Genomic DNA, 16,651 nt, shown 5'->3' on the forward strand with positions numbered 1-16,651 from the left:
TTGTCCATCAGATTGCCAGATGGAAAAGCGTGATTCATCACTCCAGAGAACGCGTCTCCACTGCTCTAGAGTCCAGTGGCGGCGTGCTTTACACCACTGCATCTTAAGCTTTGCATTGCACTTGGTGATGTGTGGCTTGGATGCAGCTGCTCGGCCATGGAAACCCATTCCATGAAGCTCTCTGCGTACTGTACTTGGGCTAATCTGAAGGTCACATGAAGTTTGGAGCTCTGTAGCAATTGACTGTGAAGAAAGTCGACGACCTCTTTGCACTATGCGCTTCAGCATCCGCTGACCCCTCTCCGTCAGTTTACGTGGCCTACCACTTCGTGGCTGAGTTGCTGTTGTTCCCAAACTCTTCCATTTTGTTATGATAAAGCTGACAGTTGACTGTGGAATATTTAGGAGCGAGGAAATTTCACGACTGGATTTGTTGCACAGGTGGCATCCTATGACAGTTCCACACTGGAATTCACTGAGCTCCTGAGAGCGGCCCATTCTTTCACAAATGTTTGTAAAAACAGTCTGCATGCCTAAGTGCTTGATTTTATACACCTGTGGCCAGGCCAAGTAATTAGGACACCTGATTCTGATCATTTGGATGGGTGACCGAATACTTTTGGTAATATAGTGTATATATATAAAGTAGAATCATGACATACCTCCTTTTTGTGTGGTGTAATATGTTAATTGATTGCCTTGCCATGGCAACACCATTTAAAATATAAAAAAATTCCATCACAATTTAGCATGATGTATATCTTGACATCATGCTTACCAAATTTGGTATGAATCAGATGAATCCTCTAGAAGGAGTATTTGTGAAATCTATGCCATATTGCATGAGGCGCTCTGGAGTTACTCCACATTCTCTGATTACATGACAATACATATCAATTTATACTCTCACAATGGCAACACAGTGTTTTTCAAAAATTTTGTAGCTCGGATATCATGACATCTTGCAGACCATTTTTTTAAGCTGATGAACCCTGTAGGAGGAGTGTTAAAAAGTTTTGTTTATAAGCCTCCATTCTTGATGCCAGCTGGTATCACTATAACAGAAAGAACTAATATTACTATGTCTATGTAACTAAGCCCCATCACTCAACATACATGTGAAGTTTATGCCACATTACGTGAAGTGCTTTGGAATTATGCCACACTTCCTGATTGCATGATGTGACATATTAATTTATACTCTCACCATGGCAATACCATTTAAGATACAAAAATTCTTCACAATGTATCATCATGGATATATAGTATTATGCTGAACAAATTTAGTTTAAATATGATGATGAAGTGTTAAAAAGTTTTTAGCATTGTGGACATCTTGATATCATGCTATCCAAATTTGATTTGAACCTGATATATCCTCTAGAAGGAGTATTTTAAAAGTTTGGTACCTATCAAAGTTCACAAAATCAAAAAAGACAGATTTCCTGTTGGATGGAGTTAATGGATGTGATTTTTACTTATTCCTATGTCTATGTCATACCAGATATGGTGCATACAGGTGAAAAATGTCACACTGGGCGCTGTGGAGCCCGGGGGCCTAACTGTTGGCTTGTGTACAGTCTCCTCCGAAAGTACTGGAATGGCTAATCCAATTCTTTTGCTTTTGTTATACACTGAAAACATGTTCTAAGTTGTTTAACACACATCTAGATGTAAATTTCAGGAAATGAAAACTGAAATTTTGATCGATCACCTTATATTCATCTTTTGATCTCAACCAAATGTCTTCAGTGTATAGCCAAAAAATAGAACTGACCTTGCTGTCTCAATACTTATGGAGGGGCCTGTATATGATGATGTCCCATCATTTGACATACATGTAAGGTTTGCCACACATTGTAATGTGTGTGATGTAAAATGTAATTATGTCACACTTCCTTTCTGAGAGTTATGACATGTTTTTCATCGCCTCGCCATGGCAACATTGTTCGTTATATTGACATGTCCTTCGCAATTTATTACTATGCATGTCTTCCCATCATGCTAACCAAATTAGGTATGAATGGGATAAAGCCTCCAGAAGAAGTATTTAAAAATTTGGTTCATAAGCCTCACTGTTGCCAGCTGGTGGCGCTATGACATTATTGACATGTGTATGTGAGTGTGCCTCATTTTAAAACATAAATATGAACTTTGGGCCACACTGCATGATGTACAGTGGACTTATGCCAATCTTGTTTGTGCAGTGTAATATGTTAACTGATTACCTCATCATGAAAACACCATTTAAGATATCAAAATTCCTTCACAATTTAGCATTGAATATGACTGTGAAATTTATTTGTCTTAAGAAGACCTATATGCATACCAGGTTTGAATACCACACAAGTGAAACTGCATGCTGATACTGAAGAAAAATGTCAAAGAGGGGCACTATTGAGGACCTGGGCGACTCCTGGGTCCAATCTTTCGTGAGGCCCTGATGACCAGCATTTCTGATGTGTGTGCCACATTCTCTGGGTTTTTGAGTATGGCAAGCACCACAAAATTGCCTCAAAAAAATAATAAATCCAAAACAATAGGGCCCTTCACACCACTCATGGTTGAGCCCTAATAATAATTATAATAATAATAATAATAATAATAATAATAATAATAATCCTAAACAATAAGGTCCTTCACACCCTCTAACAAGAGTTATTACAGGAGTATTACTTAGGTAAGGAAACCTTCTACAAAATATAATTGAAATTAGTCCACCGTTTAGGAAACGTGTAACCAAGTGATTGTGGGTACATTGTTAGGCTGTCATAACACAGCATTCCCAAAGTGGATTTTGTAATTGTAAACAGGTAGATTGGACAAAGCTCATGTTCTGTTATGGTCTGTTCTCCTCCCTTCTTGCTTCATCACACAACAGAGCAAAGACATCAGCTATAAATAAAATTAATTACTATAAATTATAAATTAACAGATAAACCATGATTGTTATCTAAACAGTTTGGGAAGGTATACCCAACAACCCACTTACAAAATGAAAGCCACAGACATAAAAAGCAGGTTTCTGATAGAGCGAGCACACACAGACACACACAGACACACACACATACACACACACTTTTGTCTTACTTTCCTTGTCAGGACCTTCCATTAAAATAATTATCAATGCAGCTAATTAATGCTATTCCTACACCTAAATCTAACCCTAACCTTATCCTCTGGCTCTTTTTTATTATTATTATTTTTTTTTAAAAGCTGTGGTTTTTGAATAAAAAAACAGTTTTCCTTATTGGGACCAGCCACATGCTCCCACAAGGTCAAAATTGTTAAATATTCCTATCCTTGTGGGGACATCTGCAAGATATAAAACATGTTCACACAGACAAGCGCACACACGAACACCTTAATCCTCACTCTGACACTAAGGTCAATTCAATTATCTTGTATTCCTAAAGAGTATGTGTGCCAATTTTATAGACTCCTTAAATACACTAGAGATTTGCATTGCCTCACTTTTAATGATCTATATAACTACCAGCGCCAGCAGCTAAATGCTGCCCAGACAAGTAAGGCTTCTCTCCCCACAACAGCATGTTCTCAATCCTAAAGACGACAGAATGTTTTTGTTTTTAGATTGATGCGGCTGTCTTGTGTCTCATGTGTCTGTTGGATATTAAGATAAGTTTTTCAACCATACACTCCCCATTCCACCTATAAGCAGCTGTAACTGTCCAACATTTAAAAGAAGAATTTCCTTTGTCTTTACACCATCACTGAACTAATTCTCCAAACACGCTGAAGTTCTAGCAAGTGGAATTGTGGAACATCGTCTTATAAAAACGGACTTGAAATCTAATCTAAAGAACTTTCCGAAGTCCACTCTTCTACAAAGTGACAATGGTCTTTACATGTCTCTACAAAGATAACAATTTACAAAGCCCATGGTCCTACCTGGAATGTCAGCCTGACTGTTGTAGCTCCAACTGGTTGTGGAAATCATGGAAGACATCGGAGAACCTCCACGACTACTGCCCTCATTCTGTTGCATGATGTGCCTAACTGTGTCCTTGTTTTTTCGGTTCTTCCTTCGTCTTGAACTAGGTGCTTGCCAGCTCCCTTCACCTCCATTGCTCTGCTCTATGGGTGTTCCCTGTGCCTCTTGGCTGGTCCTGTCCTGAGCATTGGATGGTGATCCCTGCTCCTCTTTGACTTGAAGTGAGCGGTAGTCATTTGGCCATGGGTCCTCATGGCTCTTAGGCTCATGATCCTCCTTACTGTAGGTGCTGCCACTTTCATGGCAGCTGGCAATTGCCGAGTCCCCTGACGAGTTGGCAGGACTGGTACGACGTACCAGCCATGGTGAGGAGCTGCGAGCTGAGATCATGGAAACCAGTGCTTCAGAGGCTCCTCCAGCAGTACCCGTTCCAACCATGCCACTAATCTCTATATTGGCCAGCTCCATGTCAGCCAGCTCAGAACGAATGCTAATATCTAGCGCTGCCCTGATGAAGCCATGACATGCCTGTACAATCTCTGTCATCTGCAGGTAGCTGGCAGCAGACATCACCTCAATAACATTCTTACTGGTGAGTGCCAGGTGTGCAGAGTACATGAAGTCCAGAATAGTCTTGAATCCCTGTGCTGTCACAATGTCCAGGTGTGTGATGGTAGCCTGTTGCTCTGTTCCCTTCTTCACCTGGCAGTAGAGTGTCTTGAAGTAGCGGCTGCTGCCTAGCAGTACATTCTTGTGTGCCTTGAAGATCTTACCTTCCACAACCACACAAGCATCACACAAGATGCCATGCTGCCGCTGCTCATTAAGCTCACGCAGGAGCTGCCGGTAGTGTGATGCGATTTCCATATCTTCCTTACGGTTGTTCATTGGATCACTGAGTGGCTGTGTCTTCTGGATAGATTCTGCATTGGAGAGACAAAAGCACCCACCAGCTGCCAGTTAGCACAAGAGTCTTTAGCACAGCAGCACTACTGATATCATGTACTGAAATACCAGTACTGAAATAATACAATGAGCAAGAAAATAGTCATGTAAAGATAATAAAAAAATTGTTAATGGACATACATAAATAAAGAAATGCATTATAGCACTAAAGAGAAACTTAAACATCCATTCTGAATATCTGTTTAAGATAATAATGAAACATAATACACTATATGGCCAAAGGTTTGGGGACACCTGACCATTACACCCATGCAGGCCTTCCCCAAACTGTGGCCACAAAGTTGGAATCACACAACTGTAAATTCTTTGTATGTTGTAGCATTTCAATTTCCTTTCACTGGAACTAAGGCCATGGAAACAGTCAAATAAAAAAGGGCTGCTGGAAAAAGATGCCACTGTTCATTCACAAATTATAACAATTTTATTTTGTTTTTATTTACTCTTTTTTTATTATATGACCTCCTCTGGGGGCATGGTGGCTTAGTGGTTAGCATGTTTGCCTCACACCTCTGGGTTGGGGGTTCGAATCCTGCCTCCGCCCTGCGTGCATGGAGTATGCGTGTTCTCCCCATGTTTCAGGGGTTTCCTCCGACTACTTCAGTTTCCTCCCCCAGTAGAATGTTATGCATTGTAGACTGATTGGAGTTTCCAAATTGTCCTTAATGTGTGTGTTTGTGCCTTGTGATGGGTTGGCACCCAGTCTAGGGTGTCCCCCGCCTTGTGCCCCAAGTTGCCTGGGATAGGCGCCAGGCTGCCCCGCAACCCTGTGTAGGATAAGCAGTACAGAAAATGGATGGATAGATGAACTTCTCTGGAAAGCTTTCTATCTAATGTGACTGAGTCAGCAACCCCAACTATGGCCTCGTTCACACCTGGTATTAATATGTGTCCTGGGTGATCCATAATAGACAACCAATCCAATCATCAGCAGACAGCACTAAGTACAGAAACACTGTGATCCAATCACTCAAACCACCTTTGGAGGTGGTTTGTGACACATATGACCACATAATATTTGTAGTTTTGAACATAAAAGCATCTCGATGCGTCCCAGACAGCTATGAATGACGCCTAATCAACTGCATCATTACCCTAGCAGGAAAATACATAATTGTTGTGAGATTGTTTGGAAATTGAGCTGAATGGTAGAGTTCTCCAGAGTTAGGCCAATGGATAAAGGCAATGCTAGGACAGCAGAGACTAAATCAGCTCTTTTTCATAGCTTCTTTCGCTGTCTCATTTCCCATTCATTTATTCATTAAGTTTTGTTACTAGACCACATGATCAAATTGTTTGAAATCGCCCATACATGTACATGAGATAGGATTGGTGAGACATTTCTGCCTGAAAACAAATGCAACAGAAGACTGACATAATAAATGCACGACACCCTTTCTCCACCAATAATATATATGAAACCTGATCACAAGGGGTCACAGGAGACGCGTTCAAAATGCTAGGTGTAAACAGTGATGCGTTTAGGCTGTCCACTTGTGATCAGATCACTCGGGATGGATGTTAATACCAAGTGTGAACAGGGCCTATGTCTTTCACAAATCAAGAAAGTTATTTACAGTTGACGATAGCCGTCGAATAATATGTTAGAGTTACTTTAGTTTTGGGTTTGTTACATTCCTGAAAAGACCAGAAAAGTTCACTGGACACACAGTCAGAATCATCTATTAGGCTGGTACACATTTGGAGTGCTTCCGCAAGTTGAAATGCGATCCTTTAATGAACATTTCATTATGATGGCCATATAATTTTCCGAGAAGATTTTATTTTAATCAAGAAGGCGAATGATCATTTAAGATTGACAAAAACACATACAATAAACATACAAGTTTATATTTTTGAAATCAATTAAATGATTATTTCTATAGATACCAGCCGAGACATGCTGCCCTGTGCACAGCATGTGGTCTTCATGGGCTATATGGGGCAGCAGCTCTATAAATAAAAATATTTTTATTGTTTTTACAGATATATGGTATAATATATTTAATATATTCAAATATGATTTGAATTTGGAGCTCAGTAAGGCAGTGTTTTGGTCAGGCTACTGGAGCAAACCACTGACAAAAAGACGAATAGTGTATTTCCGATTCATATAATGTTAATGAACTTGATCTTTATTCCATGAGCAGGGTTGCCAGGTATAGTGGATGCATATTGCAAATACTGCAAATCATAAATGTATATCACTGTTAAACTTGTTTCCCAAGAAAAGATGAGAAAAAGAACAAAATCGTTCCCTTCATTATATGGCAAAAAGTTTATAAAAAGAAGCCTTTATTTGTCACATTACAGTACAGTGAAATTATTTTCTTCATGTATCCCAACTTCCTAAGAAGCTGGGATCAGAGCAGAGAGTCAACTATGGTACAAAGAGGATTAAGGGCCTTCCTCAAGGGTCCAACAATGGCAGTGCTAGGGTCTGAACCCCTGACTTTCCAATCGGTAACCCAGAAGCTTTACCATTGAGCCACCACTGCCCCCTTGTTTGTGGACACCTGACCATCACACCCATATGTGGGCCTTCTCCAACCTATTGCAATAGTTGAAAGCACACAATTGTATGGGAGGTCTCTGTATGCTGTAACTTTATAATTTCCCTTCACTGAAACTTAGGGGTCTAGTCCAAACATCTTCCAGCATGACAATGCCCCTGTGCACAAAGTGAGGTCCATGAACACATGGTTTGCCAAGGTTGGTGTGGAAGAACACAAGCGGTCTGCACAGAGCCCTGACCCCACTGAACAACTTTAGGATGAACTGGAACCCTGACTCCGCCGCAGGCCTCCTCGCCTGACATCAGTGCCTGACCTCGCTAATGCTCTTGAGGCTGAATGGGTAAATTCCCACAGCCATGTTCAGAAATCTAGTAGAATTTAGAAGAAGTTAGAAGAAGAGTGGAGGTTATTATAACAGCAAAGGGGGGACTAAATCTGGAATGGGATGTTTAAAAAGCAAATATGGGTGTGATGGTCAGGTGTCCACAAACTTTTGGGTATATGATGTAGCTATTCTGGCATAAACATTACGACTTCTGATGCATAACCACTGATTCTTTGATGAAGAAAACATTGTGAAAATGGCTCTGCATTGGTCAAAGAATTTGTATGCTACCCCAGTGTTTGTATTTCAGTGTGCTCACTTTTTGTTACATGATGACTTCATATGGAATTTGTGACAAAAGTTTTTCAAGCAATGAACAAAAATATACAATAAAAAAGAAGAAAAACACTCTGAAACTGAAAACTCGGTGGCAAAAATTTAACATGGTCTTCAAATAAACAGCTTTTATTTGAAGCTCCAACTGGTTGTGGAAATCATGGAAGACATCGGAGAACCTCCATGACTACTGCTCTCATTCTGTTGCATGATGTGCCTAACTGTGTCCTTGTTTTTTCGGTTCTTCCTTCGTCTTGAACTAGGTGCTTGCCAGCTCCCTTCACCTCCATTGCTCTGCTCTATGGGTGTTCCCTGTGCCTCTTGGCTGGTCCTGTCCTGAGCATTGGATGGTGATCCCTGCTCCTCTTTGACTTGAAGTGAGCTGTAGTCATTTGGCCATGGGTCCTCATGGCTCTTAGGCTCATGATCCTCCTTACTGTAGGCTGACATTCCAGGTAGGACCATGGGCTTTGTAAAGTGTTATCTTTGTAGAGACATGTAAAGACCATTGTTGCTTTGTAGAAGAGTGGACTTCGGAAAGTTCTTTAGATTAGACTTCAAGTCCGTTTTTTAACAAAGTTTTCTAAGCTTCCTTTTAACTAATCATTATTTGTGTATGCGCTGCCAGAGTTTTCATTTACCTTTTCAAAGTTTTCGTTTTTGCTCCGCAAGTTTACCTTCGCCATTTGCAATTTACTCTCATTGGTTAGTCAGATTTGGATCGACAGCTCCCTCACCTAGAAGCAGAGAAACTCCTGAGAGCTCACCTTGAAAAAAATTGTCGTATGAGACTACCCAAACCTCAAATATTAATTATGAACTAATATACTAACTAAGTAAGTAAGGAAGTAAGTAAGTAATTTCCACTACAAAGTTCAAACACTAAAACTATACAGAGAACTGCATCCAGAACGCTCTCCAAAATTCGCGTCTCTACTTCCAGGTTGGTAAGTTGTCGATCCAAATCTCACTAAGCAATGAGAGTAAATCACTGTTAAGCCCAACGTAAACTTGCAGAGCGTAAACAAAAACTTTGAAAGCATTCGAAAACTCTGGCAGCGCATTCATAAACCATGATTAGCGAAAAGGAAGCTTGGAAAACTGTTAACAAAGAATGCTGTTTATTTGAAGACCATGCTAAATTTTTGCCACCAAGTTCACTGTTTTCAGTTTCAGAGTGTATTTCTTCTCTCTCATTGTATAAATTTGATCGTTTCTTGAAAAGTTACTTTCAATACTTTTGGAGCAAATTTAATTCCATAACTTCAGGCTATACCCAATAAATATGAAAAATGAAAAATACCAGAGTATTCTTTCCTGTATAAATCTGCTTGTTGAGTGTTAGTGGTTCATAACTCAATCTCACTTTTTTTATTTATTACGATAGCTACATATAATAATATGAGAACCGTTTATTTAGGATTGTATTGACAGAACTGTTTAGAAAACAGTATGGTTTTAATAAGGCTTCTTGAAAAAGCATTGTATGATGCCACCAGAGCCTCCAATTTTGAACTTTGTATTTGGACTGGTTTTATTGACCACTGGGCTAGTTTTAAATAGTAACTACCTGTAATCTAATTTTACCACACAGACCTGGTTTCAAAAAGACCAGAGCCATTGATAGAGAATAGAAAATGGAATATAATGGCTAAATGACTCATGTCGCTCAAGTCATTGATAATGAACCTCATGTTTGCCGAATGTGACCAACTACAATCTGGCATAAAAACATATGATTGGAATCTAACACTAATAGCATTCTGTCGCCACGACGCAGCTGCGCTTATCTAATAACAGTGGCATTAAACCAAATGCTGTCTGTCCTAATGATAGACACAGACATGCAGTGACTTTAGTAGTAGGTTAATTATTACTGTTACTGAAAAGCTGTAGGGTTTTTTTTTTAAAACCATTTTCAGTATATTTGTAGTATTTCAGTACTGGTATCCAATGTCAGGGATTTCCCCCTCGTGGCACTCAGCGCGAATTAGCAGCCCTCAGCGCCACAGCATGCGTTTCTGTGTTGTCATGGTTTTTTTACTTTGCCTTGTGTGTTTTGTTTTGGTTCATGTCCTGTCTCCTCCCCTGTATTGTAATTGGTTGTGTCACTCACCTGTCTTTATCACTCTTACCTGTTCTTAGTTTTCCCTTTGATTAGTTTGTATATTTAAACCCCCGTGTGTCTTTGTCCTGTCTGAAGTATTGTTCAGCATTTGCCCATCTGTCATTACAGAGCCTTTGTTCTGTGTTGCGATTTCCTGGTTATTGATATTGTTTTGTTTTCTCATTTATGCTCTTGTATTGCCTAAACCTTGTTGTTTGTTGATCACCTGTCCTCCACCTGTTTTCCATTCATGATTTTGATTCACGTTTTGGATTTATCTGCCTGACTCTCTAATAAACGCTTTAACTGCATTTGCATCTATCTCAACTCTACATACTTAATAGAATACTTCATCAGCAGCAAGAAGGCAAGAGGGGAGCTACGCCAGGATGACAATTCCAGCGTTCAACTCAGTCCATTTTCCCTAGCAGACTTTCATGTATCCTCCGGACCCGTTTGATGGCTCTGAAGACCTCATGAAAGGATTCCTGCTTCAGAGCCAAATATATTTTGATAGCCTGTTGAACCCCAAGCCTGAAAAGAAGAAGTGGATCATGTTCTTGCTGTCCTGGTTGACCGGCAGGGCCTGCTGGTGGGCGGAGCTTCTGATAACCACGGGAACCATCGGCCTTGGAAGCGTGGCTGAAATCATTAGTCTACTGAGAATGATTTACCGGGAGGGCAACTTTAACTTCAACCTGGAAAATTTTTGGGGGAGGGCTAGCCTGTCGGATGAACCCACTCGGCAGTTCAGTAGCTTTTACGAGGAGAAGTGGGCTGGAAATGAAGAGGCCGACAAGGTGGCCTCACCTGCAGAGCTCCCTCCAGAGTCCGACAGGGCGGTCTCCTCACCTAAGCTCCAGCCAGAGGCTGATGGGCGGCCTCACGTACCGAGCTCCCTAAAGAGGCTGACGGGGCATCCTCCTAACCCAAGCTCCAGCCTGAGGCCAATGATGCGGCATCCCATATCCTGCTCAAGCCTGAGGCAGACGGGGCGGCCTCCCAATACCTGCTTATGCCTAAGGCCGTCAAGGCGGCCTCCAAAGTCCAGCTAATGTCTGAGGCTGACAGGTCAGCCTCCCAAGTTCTGTTCCTGCCTGAGGCAGACGGGGAGGCTTCCCAAGACCTGCTCATGCCTGAGGCCGTCAAGGCGGCCTCCCAAGTCCAGCTTCTGTCTGAGGCCGACAGGTTGGCCTCCCAAGTTCTGTTTCTGCCTGAGGCAGGCGGAGCAGCCTCCCAAGTTCTGTTCCTATCTGAGGCCAACGACGCGGCCTCCACTGTCCAGTTCAAGCCTGAGGCGAACGGTGCAGCCTTCCACATCATGCTCCTGCCTGAGGCCGATGTTTTGTTCAGCGTTTGTCCATCTGTCATTACCGAGCCTTTGTTCTGTGTTCCTATTTCCTGGTTCTTGATATTGTTTTGTTTTCTTGTTTACGCCCTTGTATTGCCTAGTCTTTGTTGTCTGTTGATTGCCTGACCTTTGCCTCTTCTCACGATTTTGATTCACGTTTTGGATTTGTCTGCATGACTTTCTAATAAATGCTTTAACTGCATTTGCATCCATCTCAGCTCTACATACATAACAGAATACTTTGCCAAGTGTATGCATCAGGAAGGCGAGAGGGGAGCATAATATACATAACACTATGTATCACTATTGCACTCTGAAACAGCTTTATTGCCAATATAAAGTCAATCACATTTAGCGGGGTAGTCCAAGGTACTATACATACAATGCAATTATGTATTTAGACTACAGTCGTTCCTATACATAATATTTTTCTGATAAACAGTGCTATGAAATCGACATTCAACATTCATTTATTGCAGTTTCATTTCAAGCATAAAAAAACAGTCAATTCTTCTCAATAAAAGTTTACTCTTTTTCATATACACCATATCTTTCAGGACCAGTTGACATACGATGTGTCAGTGGGAATGCAATGCCAATGCAAGTGACATGCTTTGGCCAGTGCTAGAAGCTCAAGACTGGCAGCCAGCTTGGCTGAAGTCATGAACATCTCTGCTCAAAATGAATCGTTTGTTTGGCAGCCACATTTTCCACTTCATCACACCACTAACTGACAAAATGCTAATTAATTCTCACCATTTCAAAACAAAAATAGGGAGCTCTGCAGAGAGGAGGCACTGATTTAGTCAAGGTGTTTTATACAGGCACAGGGTAATTTTGTTAATCTAATAAGCTAAAACAAAACATTATTAGTTGAACAATGAACACCTGTGAAAATCATACTGAAAGAGAAAAAGAGAAAGCAGAAAGTAGCAGAAGGATTCTTTATGAGTTGTTCAGAAACTAACCAGAGTATAGAGAGGAATCACAGACACTGAAACACCCATGCTTACAGAAGTGTAAAAGAGATATAGAGTGGCACAATGGCACAGTGCACGAGTAAATAACATAGCTATTATCAAATGGCAGCTGTGATTTGTTTTTGAGGAGTTCAGACTCCTGACTCGCATTGGACTGAGTAAAGCATGACAGCTTGGTTTCTCCAGAGTGACACCAGTGTTTGCTACAGGCTTTCACACTTCAGGTCGTGTTTAGGCAAGCTCTTTTCAACTTGATGGTTTATATGATTAAATCAATCCTCCATGTTTCCCATGTCCACTTGATAAGATACACCTTTCTGGTTAGAAGAGGAAGTTCAAAATACAAGTGAGGTTTTAATCATCTTGGTAATGGTCTTAGCGTTGAACTTCCTGGGTTTAAGAATATCCTTGAATGACTTTAGGGTCTTTTTGAGTACTGAGCACAATAACTGAGACATGTTGGATTGATTTCAGTAGGTTGGCTGTTGTCATCAGTCAAAATTTGATCCTCAAGTGAATATGTTTCCCTCTCTGACAAATGTCTATCTGACAAAAGTTAAAATGAAAGAAAACACTTTAATCTAGGGCAACACACATGGGCACACACACACACACACACACACACACTTTTAAGAAATTAGGCTAGTAGTTCAATCTAAACATTTTACCTCATCTCTCAGCTGAATAAAAAGGGTTATAGCAAGCTTCTTAAATTGTCAGGGACACCCATGTAAACCCATGTCTTTCCAATACAACAATAATATTCTTAATAAAAAAACAGATTTCATACTGTTTTGATTGTTCACGACTTTTGTGCGAAGATTTTCTCATACATCACACAAAAGTTGTAGATGATCACTACTGCCAGATGAGTAGGCAAATTGCATGTGTTATTGCTCAGCACACAGTGTCTGCCTTTCGGACTAGAGTTGAAACATATCATGCTATGACCAAACCAGAGCCAGAGTAAATAGTGCTAGATTTAAACCTCTGTCAGCTTCAGAGGCTTATGTCTATGGCCCCTCTTTATACACAAACATACACACACACAAACTGGTGGTGGTGAAGCCCTTTTTTTTTTTTTTTTTTTTTTAAACACCTTTTTCCTCCTTTTTCTGCTTATTATTATTATTACAGAAATTCTAACCTTGGAGCTTGAGAATTGCATGAAAATGGAGGGATAGAGAAAGACACAAAATTGGTAATTCATACATACATCAGAGCAACTCTCATTATAGGTCATCATAAAGCTAATGACACAGTTGAAATCCACATCACACCACAGATGCTGTGACCTGAGCGGTTCTAAAAGGCATTGAACAGCTTAAGACCTCCACTTAGGCACCTGCTTCCTTGTGGACTTGTGGCCATGTGTTTTAGTTAGGCAGAAATGCCTAGTATTAATAAATAGAAGCAGCATTGCAAATGATGAAGTCTCACAGATGAGGGGCAAAATGAGTTTAGTTGCCTTACGATGCTACAACAAGACATTCTGTGACATTACTATAAGATTCTATCTGGGTAAAGAATGAATGGGAGGTATAATCTTATAATACTAAGGTCACGATTTCAAACTAATGAAATTCCATGGTCAGCTTCAGTAGGGAGTGAGGGTGAACAAAGTGAGGCCTGGACACATGCAATCTATGTGTATACAAAAGCTTTACTCTGAAGTCTTTCCTTAGCAAACTTAAATCAAGCTTCAGACCTTTTCTTCACCCTCTAATCCTCCCTTGTTCACAAGCCTCAATGGTAAAAAGCCTTGTCCCCATGCTCCTGAATGCTAGCTGGCGCAAGACTGTGTGCTGTGCTCTCACTCCTCGGAAATCTGTCTGACCAACTTTCTCACTACAGAGATGCCCCCGGGGATGAAAAAACCTTTAAGCTTTACAGCCACCTGCTGAGGACACTAAATTTTGTCAGATTCACACCTTTTCCCTTTCTTCTGCACAACAAAAAGGCAATAAGACATCACCTTGACTTTCTTTATAATACATTTTTTCTCTTTCATTCCCCAAGTCTCTCTAGTCTTCATTTGTTGAGAGTGGCAAAGGCTGAAGTCAGATAGAAAGCAATTAAACTGTTCACCCACTAAACCATACATTGTGGAGGTACTTCCTCTTGTAAGTACCTTATTTGACAGTGTAGTCTATGGACATTATCTTGTGCTCCCCCTTTCTTCCTTTTACTCCTTCTGTTTCTGGGCTATTCACTGCCTCAGAGACCCTGAAGCCAGTCAGTGGAGGCTGCCTCTCTGACAACCCAGGGCTTAGCCTAAATTCACTCACTATTAAAAGCTGTGAAATGCAAATAATGAAACATCTCATTACCACTGTAGGAGATGAGGGAGCAAGAGGGGTGCTTTAGGAGAATAACTTGACAAAGTGTCTTTTGTTATAAGAGCTTTCACTGTACAGAGGAAGTCAGACTTGTATTTGGCAGTAAAATAAACAGGTGCATTCCACTGGAATTTTCTACAGTAAACACCAGCACACACAAACAAGAGCTGGACAGTAAACAGTATTTATACTTCAATTGAGTATATGTAAAAAAAAAAAAATTATATTAAAATATATAAATATATTATAGTTAACCAGCCTTTTTGCTATACCAAACCCTATACATATTGCATTGTTACAATAGATTTAAGCAGCTGATACTAATCCGGAAATTGAAACAGTGAGTGTAGATGTAAATTAGTACAGGGCTGGGGATTAGCCATCATAAATGAGAATCCAGTCATTGTCCATGGTGGCTTGGGTGTCACACATTTATGTGCTGCATGTACATGTTTACAGAGTGTTGAATGCAGTACGATAGCAGGGTGTATTTAAAGAGTGTGACTTGAGTATCTCAATCTGGGTACCACGCAGAAATTCTCCTGAGGGGAGAAGGTTGATGATTTTGGATCAGGCCACGCTACTGAGTAGGAGTCAAATTCTAACACGATCTCCACCTCTTCCTCCTCTTCTTCTCTTTCTTTTTCCCTCCTACATTTTTATCCCTACAAGTTTATACACACATACACAGTCATCATTTCAAGAGCACCAAATGGTGCGACGATGACTCCCCGCAGCTCGGCTGCTGCTACTCACGAATCAACAAATCATCTTTAACACCTTCCTGGAGCTTGCGCCTCGAGAGGTGTCACAACAAACCAACCTTCTGGCAGTGCACAGTAGCACTGCATTCCTGTAAGCAATCTGGCACACAGACACACAATACACACACACACACACACATACACACGCACACACACAGACACACATATATGTATATATATATACATAGAGTTTGTGTGGACATTTTGGGACACTTATTGTATCCTACTGAGTTGCTACATAAATGACCTTGCCACACCCCCTAAAAAGCTATTTTAAAGTGAAGTTGTATTCATGAGAAATACAATTCAAGTCCCCTGGTGTGACTGCTCAGGGTAACATTCCCTATCTTCAAACCACTGTATTTAAAAAAAAAAAAAGAAAAAAAAGTACAATTCAATTAAATTACTTTTATATATATAATAACACTGTTAACTATAAAAAGTGTAGGTTGCCTTCATGTTCCGCTTGAAAGGATTATGATGCATTTAATTTTTTTTTTCTGTAAAACATATTCATAGATTGGGGTCACCTAGTGTGACCCCAATCTATGAATATGAATCAGGCATTAATTTGGGCATTCCTTTACTGAGAAGGGTCCTTCCTCATCCAGAAAGTACAGAAGACATCACCAGAACAGAAGGTAAGTTTAAGCTCAAATATTAATCAAAATATTTCAGTTTTCCATTGGTGGTATCAATTACACACTCCTTTGGTGTGACACAATTAACTATGGTGTGATTTTTTTTTTTACACACTTTTATTGTTTTACTTTAAAAAGTAAATTAAAACAGGACACTGTGACATTGACAGTCAAGATTCCCTGGCATAGGCCGAAAATGTACCATTTACCTGAAAATGTCTACTGGTGTGATAGCTATGTCCTAGTAGATATATGTGTGGTACCCCCCACCCCCCACACACATACTGTATCTCATTATTGGAGGATACAACAAGTGAAATATTCAGACTATGTTTGGCTTACTCATTTAGAGATCCTGGCAGGAGGTTTAAGAG

General features: G+C 40.4%; 1 protein-coding gene across 3 annotated transcripts in view; it reads right to left on the reverse strand.

Annotated features, from left to right (window-relative positions):
- zbtb46 (zinc finger and BTB domain containing 46) overlaps nt 1–16,651 on the reverse strand; it is a 105,442-nt gene that overhangs the window by 73,846 nt on the left and 14,945 nt on the right. For all 3 annotated transcript variants that reach the window (XM_026920470.3, XM_026920467.3, XM_026920465.3), the window contains exon 2: nt 3,913–4,878. In XM_026920470.3, the coding sequence (XP_026776271.1) occupies nt 3,913–4,843 (931 nt within the window). In that variant the 5' untranslated portion in view covers nt 4,844–4,878. The remainder of the gene's footprint in view (nt 1–3,912; nt 4,879–16,651) is intronic.

The sequence above is a fragment of the Pangasianodon hypophthalmus genome, chromosome 16, assembly GCF_027358585.1.
Source record: "Pangasianodon hypophthalmus isolate fPanHyp1 chromosome 16, fPanHyp1.pri, whole genome shotgun sequence".
Lineage (NCBI taxonomy): Eukaryota > Metazoa > Chordata > Actinopteri > Siluriformes > Pangasiidae > Pangasianodon > Pangasianodon hypophthalmus.